Source organism: Varroa jacobsoni, unplaced genomic scaffold (assembly GCF_002532875.2).
Source record: "Varroa jacobsoni isolate VJ856 unplaced genomic scaffold, vjacob_1.0 scaffold_329, whole genome shotgun sequence".
Lineage (NCBI taxonomy): Eukaryota > Metazoa > Arthropoda > Arachnida > Mesostigmata > Varroidae > Varroa > Varroa jacobsoni.
The window spans coordinates 40,328-65,003 of record NW_019213231.1 but is presented as its reverse complement, the minus strand read 5'-3'; the positions used below and the strand labels follow the sequence as shown (position 1 = coordinate 65,003).

The window sequence follows — 24,676 nt, the reverse complement described above, 5'->3', positions numbered from 1 at the left end:
ATATGAAGTTCGGGAGGTAAGGGAATCGGGGCAAAGACGGAAAAGAGGACAAGAAGAAGAAAAGGAAAGATACCTGAGACGAATAGGGTGAAAGAAACATCAAGTAAACAGAAAAAAAGGACACAAGAATAAACAAGTGCTGACGTCTGCATAAACGTTTTCAGCGGTATTTGACTGACGCTTATAAATAGCGACACACGAAGGTAAAGAGCAGACAGGCAGTTAGACAGACAGACATATAGGATATTTCCTTTAGTTCCTTGTTATAATTTTACACTCCTGTACGTCAATGACAATCATTGACTTAATGACGGTGGAAAATGTAGATTCGTGTGATTTTTAGTCTTTGTGATGAAATTCTTAACTCACGTCACCAAATATCAACAGAAACGACTACTGACGTTTGCCATAATAGAAATTATAGTATGAAAATAATTACATAATATTAATCAAATGCCATCATTTTAATGTTAACTATGTGAGTCGTTCTACTAATAATTGCTTTCTTCTTTATGTATATGCAAAAATCCTTTAAACGAATACTACAGTTTGAGCATCAGATTAAGCTGACTATGTTTTTTACCCCAGTGAAATGCTGCTATAAACATGAAAAATCTCTAATTAACGGCGCAGTAGTAGGACTCTTTACGTAGAACTAGCGGGCAGCTAGAAATGGATTTACGTGGTCGAATTAGATAGAACGAAAGTGGATCTAGTCACCTGAGCAGGCTAATTGCATATACACGCAGGAATCACGCCAGCCGCCGGTTAAACTACAACCGACAGAATTGCTATATATTTTCTTCTTTCAACGTAGACACGTCGACATCCTGACGTTCTTAACCCAATAGCGTTATAAGCCAATTGACAAACTCCCGGTCAACTTTATTGGCTCGGTGACTGGATCCGCAGTTTTCGAGGTACCAGATAAAAGCAGTTGTATGTAACTTGAATAGACTTAATGAACAGCAAGGTAGATTATTAATATTTAAATATACAACACCATATATATATAGAAAAGGAAGGGCAACTATGGTGAAGTGGCGTCTTTAAGCGAAGCGAACAGAGACAGCCGCTAGAAATTGCGAGGGGGGGGGGGGGGCAGAGAGAACATGAAACGATACCTGGTATGTCTATATTTTTCTAACTATAATAACAACAAAAATTGTAAGTTGTTATGCTACTCACATGAAACTAATAACTATCCGCAGGTATTCTTATAACGAATTTTCGCTCCTCCTACATAAAATTTTTTTGTAGCACACACAGACATATAATAAGCCACGAAGAAACCGAACACATTTTCTCCAAACGAATCCCCCTATGTACCTATCGGGTGTTAAATATATATATATAAAAGGTAAACAATGAAGTGTTCATTATACCTCCTCAAGATTAGTAATAGGCTAATTAAGTTGCCTAGTTCTATAATCATACGATGTACACGGCATCTGCGTGTCGACGGTGATCCATAAAGTTATCTGCGTAAGGCTATGATAAAAAGTGTTTTTGCAATTATAATGATGACGATGATTGTACTAAGGATTCTAGATGTGTTGAGTGTAAACAACTTTTTTTTAACGATATGGAACATTCTAACTCAAGGAAAAAGCTTAAACGGGATAACAGTAACTACTATTGTTATTTCTTAAAGTGGTGCTTAGACAAAAATAAGCTTTATTCAAAAAACAGCAGTTTCACATTACATGCAGCAAATATTACCCCAAAAAAATGCTTTAACACCAATTCCGTTATTCATATATTGATATTCATAGAAAGTTATCAAGATGTGGTAAAGATCAGATAGGGATATAAAAAATCTGCATATCATCAAACCTATAGAAAAGACTTACAAATATATATGAAGTATATTAAATATGCACGCCATACAATCTGAAGATTATCTGGCAAAACATAAAAAGCGTTTTGCCATCCCAAGAAATGTTAAAGACCAGACCGCTGATTTTTTCTATCTCTATAACAGAGTTTATTTATAAATAGGATCCATTGACATTCTTAAGGTGGAAACCGTTTTTGTGGTACTCATCCGGAAATAGACAGAGTTTCTTTTGTATAATCCCGTCGTAAATTACTGTGGATCTTCTTGTACCGATTTATTTTTACAAAATTTTACCGTAAGATAATTCATTGTAGTATCAATCGAACGGTTTATCTTAAAAGTATTTGACGAAGTTCTTTTCATATGAATTCACCCGTAGCCATAACCCTCACTGGAAGAGTCTTTTATATGTGGTACGCTCTACTAAAAACAGTTTGTTCACTAAAGTATATATCACTTGGCTTGAGCCACATAAAGAACATCCGCTTTAAATCTTTATTTTGTGTAGTGAAAATAGTGGACATTTGTACACTGAGAGACAAGCTATGGCCAAGGTAAAGCCATTGAATGCCAAAGTGCTCTCTGGATACCGAAAGTAAAAGCTCTTTAGATAACGCTTTAATACGACGAGGACGTGAGAAAAGGGACGAACGTGTATTTTGTTTGCAACCCGGCGTCACAAAGATATACGAAGAGATTTTGATGTAGTTATCAATTAGTCAAATTTCTATTTATATTTTCTTAGTTTTCGTACTACCTTTTTTACATAGAAAGGTAGAGCTGTCCCATTATTTATATTATTATTATCATCATCACATGATTATTAATGTTTTTACAGAAATAACGTAACTGAATATAGATATAACTATAAAATACAACAACAGAATGTGAGAAAAAGAGACGGCAAGAAATAGATCGAACGAGTGACAGATGATGTGCTAATATGACGTGCTATGATAGTATAGCGCTGGAAAAAACGATAATGACGACTTGTAGAAGTCATAGGAAATTGTGTTCAACTCGATTCTATTTGTCCATTCAAAAGCACCAGCAGCGGGTGCGACAAGAAGAAGCCACTGGGGTAGTGAACTGCCTCAGATTTAGGATGGTCGGCCGATGATTTCAGTTGTCTGAATCGCTATCATCACCGCCATCACAAGAAGCCTTTAAGACAGGGCCCGAAGAACGGGAAACGATATGCCAATCCGTGTCAAATAAGTAATGTAATAATAGGAATAATAATTAATACAAGAGTTGAAGGATATGCATAGAACATAAGTAAAAAAGCGATGAACGAATGACTTTTGTGACCAAGAAATATATAATGATTATTATGAAAACAACTACTTCCCTAATAATAGTGCCAGAAAAGTGCGTCCCTCATCTTATCTTGATAGACGACCGTACCTATTTCACATTAGTGTATAAAAAAGAAAAACCGAGGTATGAAATCGATAAATAAATCGATTAATACTAGGCCGCTTCATGGTGATAAAGCCAATATGAAAATTAGTGGTAGTAATAGGTAGAATGTATTGCTACAATCTTATTTTCAATTTTTAAAAGGGTACAATTCATCTGTTTCACCAGTCCGATGAAAATTACTTCTACGCGTCGCTGGCGTTATCATAGAATTGCGTAATCCATATAGTATTACGGTAAATGTAAAAAAACGACATATGGCATCTTGTTGCGACTCACTGCGTCATGCATGAACGGATGGTGAAATTAACACTGAAGACTAACACCTGCGATTGGAAAAGTAGAAAAGAATAAGTTTAATTGAAAAACGTGCGCAGAACGCTACAACATATTAACTTTTTTGATAAAGTGTTAGCTCATTCAATAGTTGGTAGCCGATACTGACAAAGCAAGATGTTTCATTCTTAGAATAATCCTTTCATATGCGCAGGTAAACTAACTGACGCTAATCGTCTCTCTAGAAAGGCTATTTACTGAGTTTCGTGGTGAATAGAAGAGGAGAAATGGCTTAAAGTCAACCTTACTGACAAAATGATTCGCGTGGCATCCCGACTTCAATCTACTCAAAGTGCAACGCGATATATATATATACAAGGCGGACTGTATAACTGCGGTACAGTAGAACCTTTAGCGCGTCGTTCAAATATAATTAGAATATTCTATATTACTAACGGTTCCTGTGAAAATATTTGCGATATAATAATTTGAAAAGCAGAACTATACTAAATGAAATACGCGGCTCCTAAGTAGCTTTCACCTCTGTTCACCTGTTAGTAGTGGCCTATCGTCCAGTTTGTGCTGGTTCTTTATAATATCAAGCGGAACGGGGAGCCCTACGCTAATGCATAAGGAGTAATGCTTTTTCAACTTAGGAAGGATCCGTATACTCTGTAGGAACTTAAAATGAATTACTGCCGTGCAGTGGCATACACTCAGTTGTCGGCTCCACTAAAAACAAAGCAGTGTTTGAATGAACACAGCCAAACTGGAGCTTGTTCATGAACCGATTTTACGCTTCATGGTTTCTTAGATATTCAGATGTATAAACAAGAAGGGTTCCCATGAATTCAGACATTGCCAAGGACAGTCGGGACATTTTGTTAACAAATCTGTCTATTATATCTACCTTTTATACTATAATCGATATATACACAATATAGTATCAATTTGGTGAATGCCTAATAATTTTATTACGTTGCCTTACCCGAAAAGAACAGATACTTTAAGTTTCATTTGAATTTGTAATTTTGTTAAGTATTTAAACTATCTATGCAATTGGTAGGTTAATTGTAAACAATTTTGCCGTTTGATCTATTCTATAGTTTGGTACACGCCGTAGTACTGTGTAGCTCTCTTCAACTGATACAAGTGGGGTCGGCTGCTTTCGAGAGTCACAAACACTGCCACGGAGTGGCAGAGTAAGTACAGGATTAGCATGAATACATAAAGGAGTGGCGTCAGGCGGCATTACGCAGCGGCTTGAGGTCGTTTGTGTCCTCCAGTCCATAAAGCAGCGGCGTTGTCTGGTAAAGATGCCTCAACATTTGCGACCCCTCCCAGCCCACGAACAGTCAATATTTGACAAGTATATGGACAGTGAAGATACGATACTTGTAAATAAAACAAAACAACATTATCCTTTGCGTATCATTTGTCTCTATCAATAGGGGCAACGCCATTACTATTTAGCAGTAATTTATATACTAAAGCTAATTGATATGAATACTATGCGGAAAGGGAAACATGAGGAACAATAAACCACGAAACCTACGAAACAAAACAGACAAATTAACATGAAAGGTTAAATAACACATCGTACATACGAGTACAACATATATTAAACAATAATAACATGGACAATATTATGGCTAAATATATATATAGCAGCATAATAACATTATGCCTCTAGTCTCTCTTTTGACAATAAATAAAGCGGCGAAACGTCCGAGTGATTCGAACGCGATCTAATAATAAATGGTGTATTTATTCTCGAGTTACAATTCTTTCAACATTTAATATTTGTACTTCGTGAGGAATAATGCTGGAGCGAAAAACAGAAGCTTGTAGACATTGTCGGAAGGCAATAATTTTTCCGGGCCTATACACCAATGGGAATTTATCAATCATCATTACATAGTAATTTAATCATAGCTAAGGATTTCTTGATGATTATTGAATTCAACCAAATTATCCAGGGAACTGAAAACAAGATCGTGATTCTAATCCATTGAACGTACCTGTTTCCGCAAACTGTTTCCGAAAAATTCAACTTTCAGCGTAAATAGCGAAGGAATAATGCACTGTTTAAGGAAACTATAAGACAAATAAAGTAAATGAATAAATAAGCGGCCAAATATAAAGTAATAGCGCTTATTGGTTATACATTCTTTATTGAGAATTAACGTGTCGTATGTTAGTTACGAAAGGTAGAAGATCAAAAATTAATACTATAGAGAAATTCATATTTGTCGCAAATAGGCCGCAACACCCAAATAAAACAGAGTAGAAGACCAAACATCCAAACATAATCAAGGTAGTGACAATATGCGCAAAGGTTGCACAACAACTGCCTATCGAATAAAGGATCAGATGTGTGCATTTTCGCAATATGTGATTTCTCAATACGGAAATATTTGTTGCTCTTTGTTATTATTTTTTTATTTATTTTTTTTTTTCACTCTCTGCTCTTAGCCACTAAGTCTACTACTGCCACTCCGTTTTTAACTCTGGAAAACTTTTCACTTAATCTACTAGTGCTAACCTAAGCTGTAGTGCGCCCTTTTACCTTAATTACAAAATATACTTGAACGATTAATTTTTATAAATTTGTTTTCATCACACAAATAGTCTTAATAAGAAAAAGCGCCTAATCCACGGTAAACTTGCAATAATATATATTAAGGATACAAGCGTAATTAATTTTTTAAACAATATATTTTAAAGGATTTATGTCGACCACCAATACTTCACCAAATTGTATCATTCCTTATATTGTCCAGTGTGAACACCAGAAATGTTTTAATAATAAATAAAGTTTATTGCAATAGCAATGAATCGCAAAATGGCGTTACACGTGACCATTGATATACTAAATCCTTCTGTTGATGCTATTATAAAAATATTTAAATATAGAAGCCGGGCTTATATTGAACAGATGATCTGCCGCACGGCACTACAACAACAAATCACGCGCCAACGTGGCTTAAAGAATCGCTACAATGAAATAATATCTATAAAAATAACAATATCTCAATAGCAACTTATCGATTAATTTTACTTTTTTCTTCATACAGTCTTCAAATTTGTTTGAACGCGATCAACCGTATAAAATATTGAGCATAAATTAACCTATTAGTTAGTTGCTGTACATTCAGTAAGTGCTAGTTTACAATCTTTGCATCATAGATATCAGTTAAAATCGCGTTGTATTTTTCTGCATGAGTGGCTCGATTTAAGGAAATTATTTGAATAAAGTCCGCTGCTAGCTTGGTTAGTTCAGTTTCGAGAGCGGATAGACCCGGAGGAACCTTGACGTCTTTCCCGCCTCCTGCCTTAACCATTGCCGTCACAAAAGCTACCACTCTACCATATACAACATTACGTACAGGATGGTCGACATTAGCCAACTCTGTCAATTGACCATGGACGAGCGCCTCACGTCCATCTGCCAGTGCTAAGCCATTCGTTTCACGCTGAACATCTTGGACAATTTTATTGGCAAGATCCTGCAAAGCGTCGCGAACATCCGACTCACAAGTGCACTGTACGTCCTTTAAAACGGCGATGCAGGCCTCTTTAAGGCGGCGTTTAAATTCTGCCGATGCAACTAACGCTGATGGTACATAGCTTTGTGTTATAATGATGACCGCCGAAGCAATCGTAACAATGATATACGCCTGTTGAAGCTTCAAAATCCGATCTCGATCTAATAAGAGCGATTCAGGAAGTTCCCACTCCTCATTCAGATACTGATTCTGGAATACTAGCTGCATGTAGCCTTGCAGCAGAGTGGCGCCGCCTGGATTTTTAAAAAGGATCTATTAGATTAATTGGTAGAAACTTACGTTGTCATGTCATTGCGTTGAGTCAAGTTTATGGAGACGGTGATCCGGAAACTTTTTATTAATGTCTAACATATCATCCTTGCTTTGATATTTTTTTTATATTTACCTGATGGTTTTTGATGATTTACAGAATACAGGTCGTTAAACGCTCGCTGTAGCCACGCCTTAGTGTTAACAAGGGGATCCTCTACACCCAACACCTTCTGTGCACCTTCGATCTCTCTCATTTTCTCTTTCTCATAATCCTGGATCGTCTCTTTAACTAATGGTCTTATTTGTTTGATAAGGAAGTTGGCAAAGTCGAGTTTCATCTCTTCTAATACGCGAATGATGCCCTGAAAGAGTTGTATCGTGTCGTCGATTTGTCGCAATGCTTGAATTTCTTCATCACGCATAGGACAACACAATTGTTGCATAGCGTCGAGCACCGCTGGACCATGCTCGCGAAGAGGCTCAATACTTTTTGCTTGTTCGCAACGCTGCTTCACTAGATCGATATCAAATAAATCCTCGATTTTACCACGCATCGCGTTTTGATGAGGTAGTAGCAGTTCTAGCAGCATTTGCCTAGAATAGTTGTAATGTTTCAATTATTCAAAGCACCCTTTTTTTGATCATGATGAAAAGAATCATCCAGATTGGTTCGAACTATTAGCCTTTAGCATTTTCAAGTATCAGCGGCTTATTACAGACGCAAAAGCTTCTTCTGTGAATAAAGGCACATGCACCAACTATACTTTGTGTGGGCGGCCCCCTTTTTGACTAAAAAATAATTTTATATTATAATTATAAAATGGATATTCGATGAATGTTATAATATAACACTTAACTACCTGATATCCGCACAAAGCTTGAGTACCATATCGAGAACTGGTGGATCCTTGCAAATATCTTCTTGGATAATGTCCCAGTAGGCTTTTAGCATATTTTGGTGAATAGCAGCATAGGCACTGTTAGTTCCCCCAGGCAAATCCTTACGCTGAAATAGATTGAAATGACATACAACACTGTTCTTTAGGGTTTACCTCTATGTCTCCCTATATACTGATTAATAATAGTATATATATATTTATCACAAGATCGACTTCCATTGTCATGAATCCTCAGTAGCCAGTAGATGGTACATCGCTATATGTAAAGCGTTCCAATTATTATAACCAAAAGATCCTCATGAGTCGATTTGGCTACGGGCAGCTCTGCCCAGTTGTTTTTTCAAGTGCATAGTCTTCCTGTCTTCCGCTGCCTCTATTCAAGCTTCTCATCTAAGCCCGGTGTCAAGTTTGCTTGCCTCAACTACCAGACTGGACCTGCTGGTCCCGTTTTTCAACTTGCCGCTTCCCTAACAATGCACAAGTTGGTTGCAAAACAGGCAAACATAGTGTCGCCTAATAAACACATGTGTGCACTGTGAAACACGAAGTAGTGATTTGAACTCACAGGCTAAGCTCGAAGCATGCAACTAAAATTAAAGCCTGATAAAGAGTCCCGCAGAGATAAACGAGACTATTTATTTTATTTTATCGATTGACAATTGGTTTTATGATTGTTTGCACTGATAACGAGAAATTGATATCAATAACTGGACTGACGCACGAAGGATTTGGGTTCTAGTAGTTTCGCAACTGTTTCTCAAAGCCATGAAGCAATATTTGCAATAAAGCCGTTTTTTTAATACCTGCTCTAATTTAAAATCTGCATTGACAGCAATCTCGTGTGCAAGCCGCATTCTCTCGGCTTCTTGGCGCACTGTCTCCACGAGCTTGTCCATGTTGACAAATCTGTAAATATGCAAATGTAAATCACCAAAAGCAATATAAATTGACTTTGTTTACGATTGGATGATAGTTATGCACCCCATAGAAAAAAATGATTATGAAATACAACATTCCGTACCCCTAGGATCAGTCACCGAGACTTGACTGTAGCAACAAAATATCGGGGCAATTTTCTCAAAAATTGTTATTCTCGGTTTTTTTTTAACTGTCGTCCTCAAAAATTCTCCCGGGAATTTCAAAGTTGTAAAACTTTTTGAACAGCGTAGTAAGTAATACTCTGCCTAAGACAACCGTTTGGCTTCACTGTTACCGAAACTGTTAACAAAAATAATGCTTATGCTGAGAGATTAATAAGTACGATTTTATAACTTTTGAAAAAAGGATAAATCCAATATTTCAGAACTCTAGAGAATCGAAAAGGTAGTGTATTTCCGCCAATAGACGTTATATATAGGATAAATGACTGCTGTTGTCGTTCTTACCTGGGTGGCGAAGCGGCGACGTCGGCAGTGGATGGTAACGGTGACTCAGGACGCCCATATGGTCCACTACTAGAATCAATAGGTTCGTCACTTGAACGTGTCCGTTTAAGTTCACTCCCATCAGAACCTTCCGATAGCTGACGAGTTCGTCCCCCTCCAGTTTTTTCCTTTTCATCCATATTATCTGAAACCGGGGAAAGAATCCAAATATAACTGAAACAAAACTATTGGAAATTTATCAACAGATAATGAGAAAACTGAATCTATCTGTCATTTGACCTTGAACCAGATTGTATTTTTTTGAAACCAACTTCTTTAACGACAAACAATCAAACAGCAAAGGCTTCTTTAATTAAAATTCAGTGAGACATATTTAGGGTGACTGAATAAGGAAGCGCACTGAGGTTACATAACAAAGTTTTGGTGGTTGAAAAAAGGCCTCAGCTTACACCCTTGAACTCACAAATGTTCTCTTTATTATATATAAAGCACATGGCTATAAGCTTTTCTTATTCAGTATCGATTATTATAAAATTACTAACATGGCTGTTGTATACGAACTGTATAGCACAGTACCCGTTCTATTATTATATGGAAAAATCATTCAGACAATGACGTCAGCTTTGACATGTTGCCAGCAACAGACAAACGCCTTTGTACTAATCTGACGAAAGACGTTTGCTAAACCAATCGAATCGAGTCATTGCCTTTGCTGCTAGAGCGGAACTGAGCGGTAGTGGAGCAAACGTCTCAATAAAAGCAGTAAAATAGCGATGATTACTATTAGGCAAACAGCAGAAAATGTACCGATAGTTCTGCATACAGTAGTAGTATGCACTCTTATTGATATCAAGTTTTTTTTGTGATATAGCTGACCTACAATCAACAGAAACTTCCTTTGCCGACTATAACAACGGTCCATTCTTTGCCGGTGAAATATGACGTGCTCTTACGTTTGCATCACTATTCATTTTTTCATAAAACAAAAAACCGGTCACAACACTAGAGTAAATTGAATTCTTTACCGATTGAATTCACGCTTCGTCGCTGATGTCGACACCCAGCGAGTTAAGGGTATAATAATATTGTCGTTGTGTTTAATGAATAATTTTATAAAATTGAGTTCAACAGCGTTATCTGCTTGGGCTTTGGCAACACGCTATCAATGCTTTGAACGTTACGCCGATTATCTTTTGCACTATGACATGTAGATATTAGTTACACACAAATAATACATTTAAAAAACGATTTGAATAAAAAATACATAAGGAAATTGCTATTCATCGCAGATTTTTTTTGTTCATGATGAGTTAACTTGTAACAGTCAAATATTCATTCTTTCATCCATCAAACATTCATTCAATTCAAAATTCTATCATAATCATCAATACTATTACTTTGAACTACAACGCAATGTATGACTGGTATGGTTGAACCTGCCATTTATGAATGGTTGGCATAAATTGTTATTTTTCAATCCTAGCAGACGTAATAAGTAGTTAAGCATTGTCGGTTCAACCCGAGTTTCTAGTGTAGCATCATTTAGAAAGACGGTTTAATTAAAGATAAAACACCTTTTCTTAAGCAAAATCGTAAACAACTGTAGCGGAGTAGAAACCACAAATGGTTTAAACCTTGCTTATAAGCCTTCATAATGACGGTGAGCGAAAGCTACCATGGATTACGGGAGATGCAGTTATCTGCATTAATTGGGTCGATATTTAAAGTGGGTAACATGTGAAGTACATCGGAAAATGGAAAGCTTAGAGCAGTAAGCTTCTTAACACAATGACCAGTTAACTATCTCGAATACTGCAGTAATTTCACTCAGTTCCCTGTTTTTTGCCAGGCCGCTTTCCTCATCGTGTGAAGGTAAAAGCAAACTCTCTTCGACCTCTGGTTTAGAAATAATTTCGAGGTCAACTATATTTGATCTCGTTGCTAGAAGATAGCAAATTGTCTTCGGTCTCTCCAAGAACAGATTCATCAACGCAAAAAATAATATATAATACATACGCGTAACATACGCTGGAATATATATACATCACCATTCACCTTCGGTTCATACAAACAACCCAGTTCTTTACAGTCCATTAGAAAACACTTCTATACTTTTTTCGTACAAGAATTCTGAGTCTAAAAGCGCTTTATAAGTAGGGCCAAAAACGCGGTAGATTTGAAGGTTTTAGACAAAGTAATCACTGTCAGCTGCCAAATTGGCTCACTTCAATAAGTAACATAATGGCATGACACTTTAACCAAAATGAATACATCGTTATATGCATATATATACCGACTGGTATATATATGGTATATATACCATATATATACCAGTCGCTTTATTTCTGTTGAAGTGCCCAACAAATTTTGCGAACGCCTTTTTGATCATTAGCCCTGTTAATAGCATTATTTACTCGAAAGTTTTCAGGAAGGTCCCGGTGGCGAAGGATAGGCCGAAGGTTGAATAAATTTCTTTCAAGCAAGTTAATCAATATTTTTTAAATTTACCTCTTGGTCTTATATGGGAAAAGATTTTACTGCTGATGTTAATTTCCGTTCAATGTAGTTAAAGGACGTAACATCTTCATCTTTTGTTGGAAGTGGCTTGCCCCAAATGTCAACTCAACGGGACAATTTTATCTTTAACGTTGAACTTTCTTTTAAACGGCAGACTATGTCTTCTTAAGAATTTATAATTTGAAACTATCACTTAGTGCCCACATCAAGCGCATATTAGTATGTTCATAGATTTGTATTAGGTGAGACTAGCACGTCATTGAATATACCAAGAGGTAGACCAAGCTATCGTTCTCTTAATCACACTTGATATTTTGTAGTAAAAGTGTGCATGAAAGGTGTACGATTTCACAAAAAAAAAAACATTGACATAAGTTTTTGGTCTGACCACGAAATTTGGTTATAACGAATAGAACAAATGTCAAAAGGCATTCGCCAATACTTTATGAACTTCCGAGAGAGCATTTCACATTTGTTTATCCCATTGTAATGAATGCTCCGCATATGGACAACATTACAGGAAAAATTCAAGCTTGTCATGTAAACACCAAAAACACTTAAATACGCTTCAATTAACTTACGGTATAAATATTATAGGCTACCTGATATTTTATGATTCTTTTATCACTAAGTAGAGAAGTCTAATCTATTCAATTTTGAAAAATATCTTACAATAGCAGACATACGGAAAGCAGGGTTCTTTGAACGGTTGTTTTTTTTCGTCATTTTTGTTGGCTTATGGTTAAAACTAAGTTCAGTGTTGCCCTTTGCAGATAGTAATAAGCAATATATTCATCATTTGCGTAAAACTGCAGCAGTTCTTAATACTAAAAAAATAAAGAAAAGATTTATTGGCGGAGTTTCAGATATTACGCTAATCCAGCCGGTATTTTTATTAGCCGTCTTAAGATGCTAGAGTTATTGACAAAGACTTGGCTAGGATATGATACATCATGGTAAAAGTAACCTAACGTCAGTACAGTAAAAATAGGTCAGATATTATGTAGAAAGTCCAATTTATCGTAATGTTATGCTGTTTAAGTTGTCGCAAGTCAGTGAGTGCTAAAAATAAATCCTATAAAGCCAACGTTTTAGCGCAACCACCGCGCGCCTGCAACAGGCAGCACACAGTAACGTTGAATCCAATGAAAATACGAATTTGCAGTTCTTGCCTAAAAATATAAGCCCAAATATTCAATAACTCCTATACGTGCAGTGTCCGCGCCTCATTAGGGTTAATTTACTTTGAATATCAATTGCCTTGTTCTCGAGAGAAATTATATTCTTTTGTTTATTCTGATATACTTTGAACCTTTTTACAAATTATTCGAAATATATAATTCGCTTTCTTTTCGTTCACGTATACCTCCTTATGGATCCAAAGCACTCGAATTGACATTTGTAAAAAAATTCGTAATGCATTTGTTAGTCACATCATTTACGTGTAAAAGCGCTGCTATGAGGTGCTGTACTTCAGTAATAAAGGAACTTCCTTATTTGATCCTACTAAAACTAACATCGATGATAGTCACGATTTCACTCGCGCATGGTCCATCGATTCCTAAAATGTAATTATGTTGTTTATACGGTCGAACTTCAAAGTCAAACTATTAAAGAGATATGATGTGAACATTATTTCGAACATTACAGTTTTCCCTGGTCGTCATAGACTGTACTATGTTGCGAAACTGTCATAAATGGCGGCAGTTCATCGAATTCCGCGTGAAAGTTCCGATGTTCAATGACATTGTGACGACATGTAGTCATAATTCACTTCAATGGACGGAATGGAGGCACCCATGTCAGACGATCAGGAATGATGGGAACCATGATCTTTTTTCTTTCTCTGTGTGAGGTTAATTCACGTCATGTATACTCACTAATATTTTATAGTCGTAGATTGTACGTTAAATATCCACAAATATGGTCCTATTTTCCACTAAATTGTACGAGAAGGTAACACCACAACATGAATTATTGGCCTCGACGCTTGCACGGTTTGGCAAAAGCGCCAGTCAACGGGAGAAGCGCTCGATTTGCCGAAGGACAGCCATATACACACACACACACACACATAAACGCCTAGTAACAAGGAGCATTGCCGCAGTAGCAACACCACCACTTGCTTTTGTTGTTGTTGCTGTTGCTGTTGTTGTTTTTTATGAGGTTCTTCTCTAACCCGCTCCCTTTTCCCTCGTCGTGGCCGCTTTGCCTGGAACATTTTTCAAAATTTCGCGGGCTTAGCCTTTCGGACCGCCCGCCCCCTCCACAAATATACGAAGCCTGTCTTCATCTGTGCTGTGATTCTTTTCTCGTTGGGCCTTATGGTGTGAGCACGTGTCCACGATGAGTCTCGTAGTTCCGGAAAAGTTTCAACACATCCTTCGTGTTCTTAACACAAATATTGATGGTCAAACGAAGGTCATGTATGCCCTCACATCAATTAAGGTAAACTTCAATCAAAAATATACAAAAAGTTAGATGAGATTATGTGTATATTGAACCGCAAATCGGAGCTTATTCGTTCAGTTCAGTGATGTATTTTTTTGTGTATTCTGTTAGTGAACGTTATATGGTGTGTGTCAAACGCAGACGTGATTCAAAATATACGTGAGTAAACTATCGTGGGGGAGCAGGTCGAATTCATCGGTCGTGGCTCACTTAACCCACGCGGCCGTCGCCACGCTATATTTAGTGATGTGGTTGATACTGCGAAAGTGTCTTTGGCTTATGTAAAAATTGTTGGGTAATTACCGGACAAAAATCGGTCGTTCTTCATACTGGTGCCATTTCACGACCATCGAAGTTGTATTGGCATCAAGTAGAGACCTCTAGATGTCTCATAGCTCGATGCGTTCTTTTCACTACGTATGAACAACTGATTTACCTTATGCGAATACAACACGTCAATGGCATTCTGTAACATTGGTTTTGCTGTAGGCATCAAATGTATGGCGGAGAACGGTGCTATCTGACTGTTTGTTATAAACCTCAAAATTTCGGAGATAAATCTATACAAGTTACTGAAGTCGATAAAGTCAGATATGCTAGTCTAACAATGTGCTCCTTTGCGAACACCCCAATAGAAATTATCCTAGCAGTTTGAAACATGTTGCAAAAATGTTTAACACTATTAGACTTGAAATCCAAAAGTTTGTGAAATCATCTGGTTGTACAAATTCGATTGTCCGTATTATTATAACACTGCGCTCTGTCTATCTGCCTTAAATTTCTGTGCACTGCTAAGCGTTTGGTTTTATTACCATTAAGAAGTTCTACCATCACAAGGAATGTCGTAGCTAATTTATTACCATTAGATTTTGTTGCGTCAAATTCTGGAATAAACTAAATTATCTGTTGTTCGTGTAGGGTGTGGGCCGTCGGTTCGCCAATATCGTCTGCAAAAAGGCCGACATTGACTTGAACAAACGCGCAGGTGAGCTGTCGGAACAGGAAGTGAATGCCATCATTACCATCCTGAATAATCCTCGTCAATTTAAGATTGCCGATTGGTTTTTGAACAGACAAAAGGATATTGCCGATGGCAAATATTCACAGGTCGTCTCTAACAATCTCGACTCCAAACTTCGCGAGGATCTCGAAAGGCTGAAAAAGATCCGTGCCCACCGTGGTCTTCGTCATTTTTGGGGCCTGAGAGTGCGCGGTCAGCACACGAAAACCACTGGTCGTCGCGGACGCACCGTGGGTGTCTCCAAGAAGAAGGGTTAATCGTAAAAACATCTGCTGCCTCACGAGAAATCGGATGACATTGTGCCTGTGTGTCACTTGCGTGGGCGAATTGCAAGTACTGCAGATTAAAAATAATAAAGTCCTTTTACTAAAAAAATGTATTTATTTAGGTATCGTTTAAAAAACAAATCCGTAGAACGATAGGGCTAGATCGTCTCTTGGCGTCTTTTTCTAGCATTAACTACGTTCTTGTTAATATCCTTTGTTATATACGGTTATCTATATCTGCAATTGGCTCAATTTCTTAACGTAACTTAATTTAGATATGTAAGATAGTTTAGAACAGACGAAGTTTACCCTTGTCTTCTAAGTCACGTTTATTTTGATATATACAGTATCATAACAATAAAGATAAGTGAAGTAGGTACCTATAACATGTATAGTGGGGCAGTTAACTGAGCTATCGATTTTCATGAGTATAGTATGAATATGAAAAAACCTTAATTACGCAAAATTAATGTAGAAAATAGTGTATATCATAGTTATTTTACCGAACACGACACAGTATATGATATCGGTTGATATCGATACATAATTGGTTGTGTGTGTAAAATGAAATACGTTAACTAACCCAGCAAGTATTCGTCAACCTAACTGGGTGAAAGATTAAAAATGCCGCATTTGGGGTTGAAACGTAAAAGGTGGAAATACAGTAAGCACACTATCACAGTATAGAGGTAAGAGATCAACCTAACAGTTAAAACAAGTTGGATTTAAATCTAAAATATCTGATATATTTCTTATCGCCGGGTGGCACCATCAAATGACTAGTGAGATTAAGTTATCACTTGGCGGTAGAAAAAGGCAAACTAAAATGCCACAAATGCACCAGTCGTGTGGTGTTGGGTTGTTTCTTTACAAGTAGATTGTATTAAGTACTGCAATCGAGTATGAAACTTAATTTATCTTTTATCCTAGTGATCTGAAATAACTACTTTTACTCTTACTCTACTTATACCTACCATGGGATTATAGAAGCACGTATTAACAATGTGAACAAATGATGTTTGTTGCTGGAAGGAAGCAATAATCTTTTAATACATTTACGTATTGAAAAAATGAAACGTGATGCTATACAGTGCTGATCATTTATAATCATATATTTCCAATAATAATGTTTTGTAACAGTCTTGGATGTTCAATAAATTTTTGTTAGCGGGGTTTTATCATATAGACTTCGATGGGCTTGGCGCCGTCTAAGCAGACGAACCCTTGTTTGGCTCTCGCATAAACGGAGATAAACGTCAAAAGAATAACAACAAACAACGAACGGAAGCTCGCAAAAAAATAATAGAGCGAAAGTATGTGCGCGCAAAAGTGAAACTAGCCCATATAATGGGTATAGGCCTAAGGAGTACCATTTCGTAGTTTCTATTAACGATCCGTGTTTTATTGTGACGAGCCTTAAGGAAACTATCAAAGGTCTGATAAAAATGATGCATGAAGTATTTAATCATATGTGTTAAAAAGAATATGCTAAAGACCATGGTGTTGTTTGAGTTCAATTGATAAGATGGCTAAATTGCTTGATTGTCTCAAATAAATGTTTACGCCTACTACTAGTATTCAATGAGACTCCAGAGCTGTGAACTGAGAATCACTTTAGGCATTCGAGAGTATGCCAAAAATGGTATATTTACACAAAGTCTAGATAATAATATTAACGTTGCTTTTTTTTAATAATATTTACGATTAATAAGGATCTACACCAACTTGCGAAAATTGTTTTTAGAATAGTGTTTCCAAGGGGACCATTTGTGGTTATAGCAACATATCAGAAGAGATTATTTCCGTGAGCAATGACACATTCTTTATTGCGGAAAAAAGTAACTTTCAATATTGAAAACACACAGAGCTTCAAAGGGCTCTAAATGCAATATATACAACAAATGTCGTTAACGTTCATAATTTTGTTCTTTTCTCAGTACCTTTAGTTGTAAGCGTAATCAGAGCATTAACTTATAACAAGAGAGTTTGATTTTCTTAGCCAATAATGTTGAGAATAGTCTTTTCGTATTTTCGTTACTAGATGTCGTCAGAAACCTCAACGGTCCGCAGTCTGCTTAAGGACATTGAAACACTACTTCATTCGCTTCATAAGACAGTGGAAAAATGTGAGAGGAATAAGCCGCCTCAAGTACTTAAATTACTTCAACAGGCAAAGGACTTATTGAAAAGTGCTAAAGAGGAAATTTTCAATTTTGAAGGCGTCTCTACCCCGACACAGGTACATATTTGGATGTATTCAAAGCTTTGCTTACAATACAGCCGCATGCATAAATATGAATAAAGTTCACATAGAAACGTATACCGGTTGGGAGTTACCTAACTATAAGCATAGTTTCACCTGAAAACCATCGTTTGAACAGAATCTTGCCTTTTACTTTGCACAAGTTGATTCGTTCACATTTAGAGACTGCCGGCCGATCCTATATCTTCGTATTTGACTAATTTCCAATAGCTCCAAATCGATTCTTCAACAGCGACCACGTCTTGGCATGTATAGGTATGGTCAGACTGTAACCATTGGAATAGCAGTAACGTTACCCTTTTATCTATCAAAGCAAGGAGAAAAATATGACAAATAGCTGCCAATATCCGTAGGTACGAAAAATGTTATCGGAGGACCATTATCACTTTCAATGCAGAAAACATTAAATCCTCTTGATTTGCGAGAACACGTCAATAAATATGTGAATGAGTCTTTGTTTAATCGGAATATTCCACTTCCTCTTAGAGCTTTTTTTTTTTGCAAAGTCTCACGGCAAAATACTTTTATAAATGAGGCAGGAGGTAAGTTGGGCCCGGTCGATAGATTTGGAAGTAAACAAAAGCTGATGAGAATAGTTAGATCTTTTTTGCTTTATACAAGGTCAGCTCAAAATGAAACATATTTTAGCACATAACATGTCGATTAGAAGTATAATAATAATGTTCACATATTGTCGAGTTGTTGTTTTCCTAATACTAGTGACATATTTCATCTGATGGACGGATCGTTGCAGTATAGATATATATTCAAATTATCGGTATTGACATACCATTGTTTACAAGGCTAGGCGGCGATTTTCAGGAAAAAGACTTCTGAAAATAAAGTCAATAAAAAAGTAGTGTTTATTTTTGTTTCTGCTTTAACCTTAGAAGGTCGCAGGCGCAGTGCAAGAAAGTAAAGCTTCAAATATCTGTGTCGGCAGATCAAAGCGTACAAGTGAGGTGTTTGTCGGAAGTGATGACGATGATGAACTGCTGCTAAAACATAACTATACTAGCAGCAGCAATAAGTTAAAAAAGGTACGGCTGGACCAAATAGGGGCAATCCAAAGCATAGAGAAACAGTCCTCATCAACGGTAGAAGGAGAACCCGGGACAGCGATTGCTTATGACAGCAATGTTAGGTCGGCAATGAAAAACAAACAGTTCAGAGAGAACCAACGGCTGCCGAAAACTAACCTTGAAAATGATAATGACTTGCGTAGTGGCAGAATACGTGGTGACGATGATGACAGGAAGGAGGATAGAGAAGAGAACAACGGCAACGATGACGGTAATAGTAGTGAGGACTGCGAGTTTAACGACGATGAACTCAACGCAATCTGTGATGAAGTAAGATTTTTCATATGTATAAGCATACACTTTCAGCACATAGATGCATTGCACTGACGCAAGAAAATCCAAAGGAAACGAGTTGATTGTCCTTCAGTAATTACGGTAATTGGTAAATACGCCATTTGTGTACTTGTTGTACATGTTGGAGTTTGAGGAAACGTACAAATTTTCTCCCACTGGCTTTCTAGCTAAAGCGTACGGGTTGCCTATGGTCGCTCATAGAACCAAAAATCTGATAAAACTTTGAAAGGATTCTTTTGTAATTAGAATATGCAGGGTATGGCATCATAATAATATTTAAAAAAATTTGAATCATTCAGTATAATTACAGCAGAATACAGGACATGTGTTCGCATGATTAAACCCGATAAAGTATATTTTTTTTATAACTTATATGAATGAATATATAACTTCAACAATTCTGCATTCAAGCGTCAGTCGAAATTCGCCCTATTATACTCCTTAAAAGAAATTTGTAATGAATAATCTTGCGGTAAACAGAATGAAAAATGAATTCTTTACATATATATGCTTTATATATACTGAGCTTAAAGTGATTTATCAACTTTGCAGCCAAGATGATGTTTTCAACTTTCAAAGAGTGTTGATGTAATCTGCAAACGTAAGTTGCGTGTTTTTTTATAGATTTGTTTGTTATGCTCGACGTACGTAATTATTCAGGCGGAAAGATCGCAGATCTTTAAAAGTGAACAACAGCCAGAGGATCTTCGTAAATGCAATGATATTGAAGGAGTGGTACCCCCTCGAAAAATGCATATTGAAACGCTTAAAAAGCACTTCGGCCATGATGAGTTCAGAGACGCTCAATGGAAGGTACAGTAAGCTTTGAAACGAGGCGCTTAGCTATAATAATTATTAACATTTCGTGAACATATAATATTTAGGCAAAAGCGGTCAAAAATTGTACCATCCTACTTACACTGTATAGTATAATAAGCAGTGAAGATATTTTTAGTTGAGCTTACACGTATAGATGTATGTCCCTTAGATTAGCCTGAGCAGCGTAGTTCTCCAATAAATAAAATAATAATGCTCCTTTATAAAGCATTATTTTTAAGTGTTTATCTCTGTTTTAGTAGCTTACAACGTATTTGCTAATGATGCGCAAAAAATGAATTATTCGATACATATAAGAAGCAAGCTACTTTTAAAAGAGTGGTAAGGTAACTAACAGCGATCATAAATGCCCTGGATCTTTAAACAAATTTCGCATTAGTACGAACTGCACATAAGTCGCTCAATGAATTACTGTTGCATAATTATATTAGTAGATCCGACGCGCAGGTCAGACTTTCAGAGTTCTCATAACACTATTTTGACCAACATACTATACAACCTGTGCATACTATACAACCAATAAGGAAATTGATTTTTATAATCCTTTTTCAGCTTGAACTATGTAAATTAATGAAGAAAGCTCGATCGATTGCTCATTCCTTGTTCTGATCTCACTGCGAAAAATTTGTCCAAAACGCCGTAACACAAATATCTAGTAGCTAAAATGTAATAGTTATTCTTTTGTCTTGTTTCTACTTCAGGTAATTTATTCTGTTTTGACAGATCACAAAGACAACATCGTGATCATGGCGACGGGATCTGGAAAGTCGCTCTGTTTTCAGTTTCCGCCAGTTTATCTTAAGAAATTGGCTGTCGTAATTTCTCCGTTGATATCGCTGATGGAGGACCAGGTACGGGCGCTGGAGCAACAGGACATTTTAGCTGCATTCCTTGGGTCAAACCAAACAGAAAAAGATTTCATTGAAGAAGGATTGTTCCAGGGAAAATATCGCCTTTTGTACGTTACTCCCGAATATATTTCAGAACGAACTGATTTTATATCCAGATTGCACGACTCTGTCGGGGTCTGTCTGGTGGCCATCGATGAGGCTCATTGTGTGTCACAATGGGGACATGATTTTCGCACGGCATATCGTGATCTTGGCGCCGTCCGAAAGAAACTTAAGAGAATTCCATTTATGGCATTAACTGCTACCGCTACCGCACGAGTGCAGTCCGATATTGAGCAGTCGCTAAATCTTGTTCAACCGTGGATCACTGTTACCCAGTTTGACAGACCAAATATTTTTTTAGAGGTCCGGCCACGAACTACACCTGAGAACGATCTGCTACGGCTAACAAGTTTTGACGAAACAACGGTTGTGTATTGTCCCACAAGAGAATCGACAGAAAACACATGTCGTTTTCTGCGTCAGAATAATATCGACGCAATCGCTTACCACGCTGGTATGAGCTCCGCAAAGAGGAGGAAAGTCCATGAAGCCTTTTCCCTGGGACGGATGTCCGTAATTGTTGCAACGGTGGCATTCGGGATGGGAATCGATAAGGCAGACGTTCGGAGGGTTATTCATTACGGAGCCCCAAAAGACATTGAAAGCTACTACCAAGAGGTTGGCCGAGCAGGTCGCGATGGCGCACAGTCGTATTGCCACGTATTCTGGAAGCCTGCGGATTTAACGGCATCTCGAAGGTGGCTTGCTGACATCAAGGATTCAAAATTTCTACAATATAAAAGTGATATGATCTCACAGATGCAGACCTATCTTGAAACGTCCAAGTGTCGCAGGAAGGCCCTTATATCACATTTCAGTTATTCGGAATCCTCAATGATGCAAATAAAGCCAATGTGCTGTGATAACTGCGATATCGATTTAAAGAGATCTTCTGGCAGTTCTAAGTTAAACACGCTCAAAAATGATTTTACAACGGACGCCACATTGATGCTGAAAGCTATCCGACAACTCGGTGAGAAATCTGGGTTGGGTTTAGTTGTGCTTCATTTGAGTGGCAGCAAAAGTGTTAGAGTCAAAGACTGGATGAAGGAAAAACAATCGTACGGTTCCGGTGAGAATAAATCTCAGGAATATTGGAAGGCCCTTGGAACTATGCTCATATCAGAAGGCTTCATTAGTGAGACTACGGCTAAAGTTAATAATGCAGCCTCAAAAAAATTTTTCGGCCCTAACTCTAACAAGTTCTTTACAAATGTACTCACAGTCGTAAGCTTGACTCAGAAGGCACATGAGTGGTTGAATAGCAACAAAAAACTCTTGCTAGTTGCTAATCAGCCAATGCGCAAGGCTTTGGAGGAAAGGAGAGGCCGACCTATAAGTAGCACCTCTGTATTTGCTGCTAGTTCCTCTAATACACCGATTATGGAGCGACGAGTTGCCAATACTATTTCTATCATGGACCCTCGCCAAAAGTCATTATACGACCGCCTTGTAAATATCCGTAACGATCTGGCTACAGATAATGACTGTCCAGCGCCTAGTATTTTTGATAATAAAATATTGTCAGTGGTATCAGAGAATTGTCCGAAAACCCTTACTGAATTGCAAGAACTGCCAGGGGTGTCCGGAAATAAGGCCAAAAAGTTTGGTCAACCGATTGTAGATGCTGTGAAAGAGTTCTGTTCAGTTAATGAAGTTAGCACATTTAAAGATACCGCAAAAACGCTGACTTTGTCCGAGATTCCATCAGATGTTCCTCAAAATGCGATTCGGTCATTCATGCTTTTCTCACAAAATTATGGGCTGTCAGAAATTGCGAATCAGCTAGGATTGAAGCCTAGTACAGTCTTTGGGCATCTTGCTGACTGTGTGGCTAATGGGGTGTCTATAAACGTAGAACGGCTTGGATTTGACCGCGACCAATGCCTATTGGTGAAAGACATCTGGGCTCAGTTGGGTGAAAATGCCACGTTGAGCAATATAAAGGAACAACTTCCTGAAGAGATCGACTGGCCTTTATTAAGGCTTTATAAAAGTTATATTAGAGGCAAATTACCCTTGTAGAGGTAAATTATCTACGAATAAAACCTCTGGTTTGCTGAATGAATCTTAAGAAAGATAATTCAAACCAAAGGTATGACCTCCTTGCCTCTGGTTAATCTTCATATTTTAGAAAGTGTTTTGTACGCAAAAATGAAATGGAATAAGAAATGATTTTGCCAGTTGTCGATAATATAAGGATAACAAGGAACTTGTTTAAGCCAGTAACTAGCCTGTTGGCCGTTTTAACTGAAAATTTGTTGATGTTTTACATCTGCAAAAGAACTGTAAGTTGAATATGTAGTCAAATTGTACAAATCTATCTCTATAATAATGCTGGAATAAGAATCAGCAATAAAATCTACTTTTGATAAACATTTACTTGTTTCATAAACTGTAACTTTCTATGAAATAAATATGCCATATCGGAGAACCATCTTGCGGCTTTTAATTAATTACAATAAAATGTTGCGATATTTGAAATACTATCATGTTTGAGGGCATATTTTCTTTATAGTTCTCGATCCGTGTGGTCAGTTTTTCCATAAATAATTTTTTGATTTTTTAATTTGAACTAGAAATGATAGTTAACTTTTAGGATACTTACAAATGAATATCTACGAGAAATACACTTGATATATACTAGTCTGTTCAGAAACGTTCAATTGGTAAGTAAGTTTAGAGGTAAACTAATTCGGTGAGCTTTCAAAAAGTGCAGTATTGTCCACCTTCGCTACTATAACAGGCATCGATCTTGTGAAGTATAAGAATGTTGAAAATCTCATGCTTTGCTTTATAGATCAAAGCGAGTCCGACCATATTTTATATGCACTCTTTAGTTCGAATCTTTAATTTGAGTTACGAAGCTCGAATCAGTTTCTAATTAAACTCTATGAAAAAAATAAGCAGGTCGTGAAAGAATGTTTTTTAACTTGTTCAATTTAAGATACACGGGAGATAGATCCATTTTTATTTGGCGGACTTCATTTAAATAATTTCAATAAGTGATACTTTTGGAGTTGTATCTAGATTACACAGGAAGGCTTATTACCAGCATGAAAGGAGCATGCCTGTTTTAGAAAGGATAGGCTGTCATTGTTACGGTGAAATCTTCAAAGTGAATCTGGGCTGGCAAAAGATAATCATTGCTCCTCTCTCTCTCTCTCTCTCTCTCTCTATATATATACTGGCGAGAAGACATTGATAACTCCAGCATGGATCACAAGCACAGGAAAAACATTGTAGGTTTTATCACGTAAAAGTGTACACGTTATTTGCTTCTCTTACTAACTGTGATAACTGTATATAGTTGCCAGTTACAATTATGGCGCTATTGTTTAGTTTGAAC

The 24,676-nt window shown here is 37.1% G+C and overlaps 3 protein-coding genes and 1 long non-coding RNA gene across 8 annotated transcripts; 2 read left to right on the top strand and 2 right to left on the bottom strand.

The window, feature by feature from the left end:
- Positions 1–5,287: 5,287 nt before the first annotated feature.
- LOC111259408 (T-complex protein 11-like protein 1) lies at positions 5,288–14,318 on the bottom strand. 3 transcript variants are annotated; one of them, XM_022831400.2, is made up of 6 exons: positions 14,041–14,318; positions 9,644–9,827; positions 9,062–9,164; positions 8,220–8,365; positions 7,493–7,953; positions 5,288–7,340 (listed from the first exon to the last, which is right to left on the bottom strand). In XM_022831400.2, the coding sequence occupies exons 2-6, from the start codon at positions 9,820–9,822 to the stop codon at positions 6,703–6,705; spliced, it is 1,527 nt and encodes a 508-aa protein (XP_022687135.1). In that variant the 5' UTR covers positions 9,823–9,827; positions 14,041–14,318; the 3' UTR covers positions 5,288–6,702. The 3 variants fall into 3 exon arrangements, with proteins under 3 accessions (XP_022687135.1, XP_022687134.1, XP_086824010.1); XM_022831399.2 differs by lacking the exon at positions 14,041–14,318 and adding an exon at positions 13,809–13,982; XM_086967884.1 differs by lacking the exon at positions 14,041–14,318 and adding an exon at positions 10,451–10,580.
- Positions 14,319–14,447: 129 nt separating this feature from the next.
- On the top strand, positions 14,448–16,007 carry RpS18 (ribosomal protein S18). Its single transcript, XM_022831401.2, has 2 exons — positions 14,448–14,608; positions 15,530–16,007. The coding sequence occupies exons 1-2, from the start codon at positions 14,507–14,509 to the stop codon at positions 15,887–15,889; spliced, it is 462 nt and encodes a 153-aa protein (XP_022687136.1). The 5' UTR covers positions 14,448–14,506; the 3' UTR covers positions 15,890–16,007.
- Positions 16,008–16,819: 812 nt separating this feature from the next.
- Positions 16,820–23,765, top strand: LOC111259405 (uncharacterized). 3 transcript variants are annotated; one of them, XM_022831393.2, is made up of 5 exons: positions 16,820–17,332; positions 17,940–18,137; positions 19,052–19,513; positions 20,198–20,350; positions 21,076–23,765. In XM_022831393.2, the coding sequence occupies exons 2-5, from the start codon at positions 17,940–17,942 to the stop codon at positions 23,350–23,352; spliced, it is 3,090 nt and encodes a 1,029-aa protein (XP_022687128.1). In that variant the 5' UTR covers positions 16,820–17,332; the 3' UTR covers positions 23,353–23,765. The 3 variants fall into 3 exon arrangements, with proteins under 3 accessions (XP_022687128.1, XP_086824009.1, XP_086824008.1); XM_086967883.1 differs by lacking the exon at positions 16,820–17,332 and adding an exon at positions 17,514–17,540 and having other exon boundaries at positions 19,055–19,513; XM_086967882.1 differs by lacking the exon at positions 16,820–17,332 and adding an exon at positions 17,514–17,540.
- Positions 18,150–19,441, bottom strand: LOC147753640 (uncharacterized). Its single transcript, XR_015310578.1, has 3 exons — positions 19,361–19,441; positions 18,952–18,994; positions 18,150–18,427 (listed from the first exon to the last, which is right to left on the bottom strand). It is a non-coding gene; the product is annotated as an uncharacterized LOC147753640 (long non-coding RNA).
- Positions 23,766–24,676: the final 911 nt, after the last annotated feature.